The 9,179-nt window shown below is 34.6% G+C and overlaps 1 protein-coding gene across 1 annotated transcript; it reads left to right on the top strand.

The window, feature by feature from the left end:
- Nucleotides 1-7,961: 7,961 nt before the first annotated feature.
- On the top strand, nucleotides 7,962-8,834 carry LOC145099815 (uncharacterized). The gene has a single exon (XM_079037320.1). The coding sequence runs from the start codon at nucleotides 7,962-7,964 to the stop codon at nucleotides 8,832-8,834; it is 873 nt and encodes a 290-aa protein (XP_078893446.1).
- The last annotated feature ends 345 nt before the right edge of the window (nucleotides 8,835-9,179 follow it).

Raw genomic sequence — 9,179 nt, 5'->3', positions numbered from 1 at the left:
AGAAATATGACTTGCAAGACTACTACCTTCAGAGGGTGATGTTGTGGTAGGGGTGGGGGTTGAGCAGATACTGAGAGCCTTTTGGTTTCTAGGGAGCCTGTTGTGAGGGAACTAGTTAGAATCGAACTGTTTGGGGGGGGGGGATGTTGGTCTTCAATGTAGCACCTTCTAGGAGTTCATGGATTCCAAGCCGCCAAAGTATCGTAGGGGTGAGAAAAAATTAAAGTACTTAAGCTGGATTTTGAAGATGGAACAAACCTTTTGGTCGGTTAACTTTATTGAGTGGCAGAAAGTTAGTTACAATGTAATGATGTTTGAGGATGAGGCGTTACAGTGGTGGGATGTGATTGATAGGACACTTAATGATGTTGCTCGGGATGTAATAACTTGGGTAGTATTCAACAAGAAGGTAGAAGAATGTTTTTGTAGTGAAGGCATCAAGTAGTAAATTAAGTAAGAGTTCTTGGCACTGCAGAAGGGAAACCCGATGATATACAAATACAACACAACTTTCACTAAGAATGCACAATTCTTCATAGATTATTGCTCAAATAAGTAGAAGACAGTACGATGATATGATGAGGGGTTAATGTATGATTATCGGGAGATGGTTAGATTAAAGGCTACACTTATTGAGGCGATGGACGAGGCACACAAGATTGAGAAAGATATTATGGTAGACAACGGTACCGTACGAAGAGGGGACAAGAGGAGGAAAGGGGATGGTTCTTTTGAATCCTTGAAGAAGAAGGGTTATCAGGAGGAGAAGGGCAACACATCGAGTTATTACATGAGGTGTCACTCCTCTCACAAAAGGCCATGCAGTAACAACAACAAGAGTTGTAGGCAGATGGGTCATATGAGTGGTTAGTGTCCAAATCCGAAGGATGATGCTGGTGGCAGTGGTAAGAAGACCGGTGCCTGAAAAGTGCAGGCGCGAGCATTTCAGATGACTGCTGAGGAAGCCAGACGTGATGAGGTTCCAATCGAAAGTGTCGAAATTTAAAGTGATCAACCACAAAAGGAAAGGTTATAGACTTTTACAATGGACACACATGCACCAGATTATGAACAAACACACTTCCTTTTTTTAGTTTAATTTTTTTAAGCCATGTTTTTTGTCAAAAAAAAAAAGAAAAAAAACCGAATATACCATTGTTCGTGATTTTTCGTCCTCTTTCCATACATATCCATATTGATATATAAAAAATGATTTTTTTTTTCAAAAAACTCACTTTATTTTATTTGTTTGTTGAAAAGTTAATGTCTACTTTTTTTAGAAAAAAGTTATACAATATATCAAAATTCCTATTTTTTTAGTATTTTTTAAACATAGATTCATATTGATGTTAAAAAAAATCAAAATTTCAATTCAGTTTCACATTGTGAACCTGTTCAGATTCACATTGTCAACCTGCTTAGATTCACAGTGTAAATAATAGTAAGTCAGATTTACAATGTGAATAAATCCATTTTTTGATTTTACAAAACTAATTTATGAGTCATGAAAACGTTAAAATATTATAAAACTACATGGAATATATTTTGATTCATATGTAAATTTTACTAAGTTAATTTGCGAATGAACAAATAGTTGAAATAGTAAGTCAAATTCACATTGTGAATGTTACAAATTGATATATTTACATTTTAGATTCACAGTGTGAATTTAAACTGATCGAGGTTTTTTCAAATTGTGAATGTTAAAATTTAAAATATTTACATTTTAGATTCACAGTGTGAATCTATACTGATAGAGATTTTTTTTTCTTTTTTTTAGTCGGTGTTGATGTTTATTAATAGAGTACAAAAAATTAATATTTTTGGTATAATTAGTTTATTTTTTTTTTGTAAAAATAAACTTAAATATTGAAAAAAATAACAAAATGAAATGAGTTTTTTTTTTTTAAAAAAAAAATTCGTTTTTTATATATAAACATTGATCTTTATGGAAAGAGGATGAAAAATCGTGAACAACGGGATATTCGTCTTTTATTTTTCGATAAAAAAATGTGGCCTAAACAAAATTTAAATGAAAAAGTAGGTGAGTTTTGGTAAGGAGATGAATTTTTTGATATAATCTGATGTGTGTGCGTCCAATGTAAAACTATATATATATTTCCTTGGTTATTGATCATTATGATTTCCAACGCTCTTGATTGGTTCATTTGTTCCGTTAATTATGATTTTATGTTGAACCTCACCTCTCTCTCTCTCTCTCTATATATATATATATATATATATATATATATATATATATATATATATATATATATATATATATATATATATATATATATATATATATATATATATATATATATATATATATGAGTTATGAGTTTTTTAATATGTTTTTTTTAAATATATATCGCAATTAATTGTTCTACTTTTTTTTGGTAAATAATATTGTTGAAATTCAAAACTCATTAAGCATTTCAATATACACATATTTAATAGACTGTAAGTTATTTTTTTTATTATATTTAACAATCCAAAGTATTCTTTGATTTCGAAACTACTTAGACAGTTTTAATTATTTTAATTAGGCTGATTCACGTGAGATGAAACCACTAGTTATAAGACCATCAGTAACACTCTCCATGACAATGGTCGTGGAGAGATTCCCAATTATCCACCAAAAGCCAGACTGGAAGAGATGAACGAAGAGAGAGAAGAGAGAAAGAAGGTAGACGCTGAGAGTGAAGAAGAAACAGATTGGTCGTACGTCTCCGTGCTCGCCACCACAAATCACCACGAACACGAGCCACCACGGACCGGCGGGATAGTGTGCACGGTCGTGGTCCGTGGCCACGTCAACAACGAACATGTTCGTTGCAGGTATACGGGATGACCTTACATGAAACCAAATTACATAAAGTATAACAGTTTCTTCGTTAATATACAAAAGAAAATCATCTACACTTTATTAATCTTATAAATTACTATTAATATACAAAAGAAAATCATCTACACTTTATTGAACTTATAAATATAAATTACCATAATATACAAACAAAAAAAATCATCTACACTTTATTATATTTATCAAAATAGATCATGGGTCATTTTTTTGGAGGGTGATTTCACCTGAATCTGACCCTCTCTCCCCACACGCTCGTCTCGACTCTCAACCACAGAAAGAGTAATTATGTATATCATATCCCGTGCAATAGTTGCCACCCCCTCTCCCTATCTCTCTCTTCAGTTTACTTTCTTTTAACTCTACTTCTTTTGCTAAATCAAGAAACATCAATCATATATGCAAGAGTAAATCTAATGTTATAACCGATGGTTTAATGAACTATTAGCGTTTTTTTCGGCTGATACTTTATTTGAACAAGCTAAACTTAATAACCATATATAGCAAACAAATATAATAGCAGGCTGCTACAAAGCTTCATATATTTCCATGAAAATGAATTAAGGAGAAAGAAAGGAAACAAGTTTCACCACATACGAGGATGCATGGTGGACTAGGAAAAGGAAAGAGGGTTGTACGAGGTAAGCTATTTTAAAGCAGGTCGCTGACAACTCCAAGTTAAAACTCATTGTTTTTATTTATTTTAAAAATCCTTAAATTAATTAATGTAAAAGTTTAAAGAGAGCATGAAATGTAGCATATATAATTGAAAGGTAAGAAGTGGGATTGTGGTCACTGCCCAAATTGAAGCTTTGGGTATAAAGAAACAGTGTGTTTTAAAAAGGCATACAAGAAGAAAAAGTACCACTCTTTAAAAGCCAAAGAATCCATTAAAGAAAAATCAATAACGATGCACCAAAACTAATTTTGGAAAGGGTTCGAAAATTTGCTATAATTGATTTTTTCTTGATGTTAACACTGTCATCATAGTTAGGTTTTAAGAATTTGATGTGTATTATTGGAAAGTGGTCTTTTTAAAGGATAACGTTAAGATAAATTTAATTGGGCCGGTAAGCCATACACTCCATCAAGTTGCACAATTTTAAAGGTAATCATTTGAGAGTTATATGTAGAACACCAAAAGTGATAAATATAAAAGACGGAAATTATTTTAGATGTGTTTACTATGGAACTATGGAAGATTATTTGATTGTTCTTAAAACATGTGAATAGGGCTCGAAAAACATGGAATATCCTTGCCACACATTTAATGAGCCATTTTAATTGTTCACGATATATTTTGTTGTTTAATAGTACTTACTAAACTGAAATATAAATTTTAAAATGTATAAATCAGTTGTTCATTTGATGTCTATTTATTCCACAAATAGCTTGGTTACAGTATAGCTAATCTAGTTCTCAAAGAGCTTTACTATTTTTGTTTATTAGATGGCTATTTGTTCCATTTTTTTGTCGGTTATATAATGATTAGGATGTTTTTTGAAACTTTTTTTGTCTTAAAAAAACATTGTCTGAAGTTGGAGTTTTTGTACCTTAAACAATATTGTATGTATCATGGCAGTTTAATTTATGGTGGCTAAAATTTGATGTTCAAAATGATTTGTATAACTCGTATAAATAAAATAATTATATTAAATGTAAATTTAAAAAAAATAAAAAAGTATAAAAAACTGATATTTAAAAAAATATATATTTAAAAAAGAAAATAAAAAAGTCAATAAAAAACTGCAATTAAAAAAAAAGATAATTAAAATAAAAAATAACAAGAAAAATCAAGGTTCTAAAAATCAATGTCAAACCTCAATTTTCTTCGAGCCTTAGTGAGCCATGTCGTTTGTAAGGTGTGAGTTAAGGCGACAACTTTTGTATGTAATTAATATTTTTATATGTATTTTCAACTATTATTCATCTTTATAAACATACATGAGTAAAAGCGGCATTTTGGTAAAGCTTGGTGACAGATACACTTTGAACCATGACGCGCCATGATGGAGCCATTGCGAGCTTTTAGAACCTTGAAAAAAACTGAAAGTAGAAGATTTTTTTCAAAATATTCTACATCGGTAACATTTTTTTGAATAAGCCTATTTTAGTTAAAAACTCATGTACCAAACATAGTCTATGTTATGGAAATTGCGAGATAAGATCATTGTGTATGTTATGGAAGTGGCAAAGCCATTCTTTGGGGAATTAAATTTGAATAATTTATACAATCTATTGTACTTCTTCTAGAGTACAAATCGATTCATCTACAATTAAAGGACACATAACAAAGGAATTAAAACAAATAGATAGAAAATATTAAATTAAATTGGGTTCTCTCAGGCTCATGTTTGGCAAGTTTTCTTTAAAATAGAGTTGTTTATATATATATATATATATATATATATATATATATATATATATATATATATATATATATATATATATATGTTTCCTATCTATACTAATAAATAAAACTCATTTTCTGCCACATATCATTGCCTCATTTATTTAGACACATGACATTTTAATATATTTTTAGAATTTATTTATTTCCACATGTAATTTTCTAAGTTGTTCACATATCATAACTTATTTCAGTTACAATATTGAGAGAAATAAATGTTTCCTTGAAAAAGAATGATATATTATAATGTAATAAATGTCATAATTAATGAGAGCTCTAAAATTAATATTGATATTAAATATTGATATTAAATTTAATGTTTGAATATTGATATTAAATATTTATTTTTAATAAAACTCGTGTAGTACACGGGTCTTACACCTAGTGATACAATAATCTGAGCAATATGTACTACCATAATTGACCAACACTGCTCACAAATTCACCTAAACTAGAATGGTAATGGAAGTTGTATATGCAATATACAAACCTATCAACTTCGTTAGGAAGGTAATTCAAGTTGTGTATATCATAAAATGATACAAACTCTCAATTTAAAGAGTTGGTTTTAACCTTGGAATCCACAAGTTATTTGTAAACAAAGTTCTATTTAAGACCTAAACGCCAACCAGGTGAGTTTCGTGTGAATTTTGTGGTTGTTTGCATGAAAAGTTGATTCTAAATTATTTGCAATTATATGTTACTGTTGTTATTGCTATGAATATTTGTGTGAAATTTTGTGAATTATTTCATATAAAAGGGTGAAAATGGTGGGTGACATATAGGGAACAGGTGTATTTACACGGTCTTATTATTAGTCGTCGTACGGGGTGTTAGTACGCAGCGGAGAGCTTACGCTCTGTTTATCTAGCCGTAAGCATTTTTGTTGTGCCCGGCGGAGGGACTCGTTCCCTGAAAGTGACAATAGTTCCCTAATGTGTCACCAAGGGTGGAAAGAAATGAAAAGATTTATATTGATAAATTGTCGCATTATTTTTATTTTATTGACGTCAATATGCATGAAAACCACGAACTCACTAGGCCCTAGGCTTACCCATTAGAATCTTTAAATGCACGCAACCCAGGAAATAACGTAGCAAGTGGCAGCGGGAATGGAAAGGATAAAGTTCAGACTTGAAGAAGGCGACAAGTTTTAAGGAAGACGTAGCGTACCAAGTGTTTAATTAAATTTTTATTTGCTTCCGCTATTATTATTATTAATAATTACGTTAGTATTTAAATCTTGAATTTTGGAAGTTTTGGGACTATGTTAAGTTATTTTGGTATTTGAAATTTGGGGCGTTACAAGTTGGTATCAGAGCGTGGTTTAAGCAGATTAGTCGTTGTTTAAACGCCTAAGCTTAAACGGGAGGAGCGGTACATCGCCTAATCTGGAATGCGTCTCGTTTGTAGGTACTATGGATCATGGAAAGGAAATCATTGATGGTGGGGTGTCAGTTGAGGGTACTAGTGGGTTACTTCCCCACGAGAAGTTGAAGGCCGAGTTAGAGATCTCTGACTCAGAAGGCAATCTGGAACCAACGACCCCACTCAGCCTCTCTGAACGGGATGAAGAAGACGAGGATGTGGAATCCGAGGTGGAGCCCGAAGAAGATCCTGAGGAGGAGCCCGAAGAAGATCCCGAGGAGGAACCCGAGGGAAATCACATGGAGTACCATGTGGAACAAAGATACGAAATGTTCCATATGCCCTATGTGGAGTACACGCCAACTAGTCCTGGTACCTATTGGGAGCGACTTTATAAAGATGAAATGCCACAGGCACAACTTGAGATTCACAGTTTGAAAAGAAAGATTGAAGAGATAGATGAACATAGGTCAAGGCTCGTACAGGAGAACCAAATAAGGGTTGATGCGGCTGAGAAAAGTAAACGCAAGATACGAAGGTTGGAACTGGAGGTGTTGGAACTAAGGAAACCTACTATCACTAAGTTGTGGGAAGGTTTTGTGGCTCGGGCAAAACTAGCCAAGGCTGCGACTTACGGATTCCTAGATAAGGTGGTTGGAAGAGAACTACCTCAGGCCGAGGTACTGGTCATTCAAAGTGGTCCCAGAGATCGAAAAGCTAAAAAGATAAGGAAGTACTTGAAGGAGGGAAAGAGAATATTGAAATATGATGACATCGTTTTTAAAAATTAGAAAGTAGGAGTGCAATGATTTGTCCTTTTTTTTTTTTATTATTTCTCTTGGTTGTTGGCTTGAGTGACTTGATGTGAACAAGACATATGTCTATTTTTGAAGTTTTAATAATTTGGAATAAAATTTATGTTTGTTATACTTATTGTGTTATAAACATAAATATGTAGTTGATATGTCTTCACGAAGATCTGGGAGGTTCACTAGGGTCATTCCGGAGGAAGAGCGCATCCCAATTGGAGCTTATGTTAGAGCACCAGGAGATGTTCCAGAAACCCCACTAAACCCAAACGCTAGTCGTGGACGGGGCCAAGGAAGAGGTAGGGGTAGAGGAAGAGGCTGAGGTGTTGTTACAGCACCGATACCTGTACAATCGGCCCATGGTAGCTCTGGATCCCACCGCGGTCGAGGTCGAGGTCGTGGAAGGGGTCGTGCGGCAAACACGATCACTAGAGAGGAGTTGGCTGATGAGATTGCTCGAGCAATTCGAGACACCTTACCAGATGTAGTTGCTCAGGCACGAGAAGCAATAATGGGTGAGTATGAAGGTAACTTGGGTGGAGGTGAAGAGGACTACGAGTACAGTACACCAAATATGAGTCGTGAACCAAGTATTGCACAACCCACAAGGCATCATGGCAACCACGATCGGCGGGGTTGTAGTTACAAGACGTTCATGAACTGCAAGCCACCCGTTTTTAACGGAGAAATTGATCCCATTTTGTCATCAACATGGATCATGGAGATTGAGGGAACGTTCGATACTAGCAAGTGTGCGGATGAGGACAAGGTGATTTATGCTGCGACAATGCTAAAAGGGGAGGCAATACATTGGTGGGGCATGGTGAAGGAGGTTAGGGGGCGTGAGGCGGCCAAGAATATGTCATGGGATGAGTTCCTAAGAATTTTTAAAGAAAAGTTTTGCCCTCGTACAGCGGTTAAACAATTGGAGGAAGAATTTTTAAGGTTGGAGCAGGGGAATATGACTGTGAGGGAGTACACCACAAAGTTCACGAAGAAGGCTAGGTTTGCCGAATTTTACGTATCTACGGAAGAAAGAAGGGTGGAACGCTATATTTGGGGATTGAGAAAAGCTATTCGTGAATTTGTGCAAATTCAGAAACCGGGTACTTTCCAGTCTGCTGTTGATGCTGCAGAAGGTCGCGAACGTGAGAAGAATCGTCAAGGTGAAGACAGGGCTTTGGGGAAAAGAAAATGGGAGGGTACAAATAATGATTCGAAGAAAGGCAAGACTTCAGGGCAAGAACGTAAGGTTGATCAAAGCTCTGGAGTAAAGCAATGTCCAAAATGCATCCGTTATCATAAGGGGGAGTGTAACATGAATCAGAAAGTTTGCTACAAGTGTGGGAAGCCAGGGCACATAGCCACAGAATGTAAGACATGAAGGGTATGTTACGGGTGTGGTTCCCCTAACCACATTAAGTCGGAATGTACTCAGAGTAAAGGTAACAACAATCATAGCAGGATAACAGACAATCGGTCGACGGATAAAAAGGCTGACACTGGTAGACCAAAAGCTAGAGCTTTTTGCATGACGGCTCAGGAGGCTTAGGAGACCCCGGATGTGGTGACAGGTACTTTCCTAGTAAACTCAATTCATGCTAGGGTGTTATTTGATTCTGGTGCAAATAGATCTTTTGTGTCTACTACTTTTTGCAAAAACCTGGGTAGAAATGCAAAGACTCTAGAACATGCCTTAGAATCTGAAACTGCTGACGATCATTGGGTA

Source organism: Lactuca serriola, chromosome 4, assembly GCF_051521515.1.
Source record: "Lactuca serriola cultivar US96UC23 chromosome 4, Lser_US96UC23_V15, whole genome shotgun sequence".
In the NCBI taxonomy this organism is placed as follows: domain Eukaryota; kingdom Viridiplantae; phylum Streptophyta; class Magnoliopsida; order Asterales; family Asteraceae; genus Lactuca; species Lactuca serriola.
This window is presented reverse-complemented; position numbering and strand designations above follow the sequence as displayed.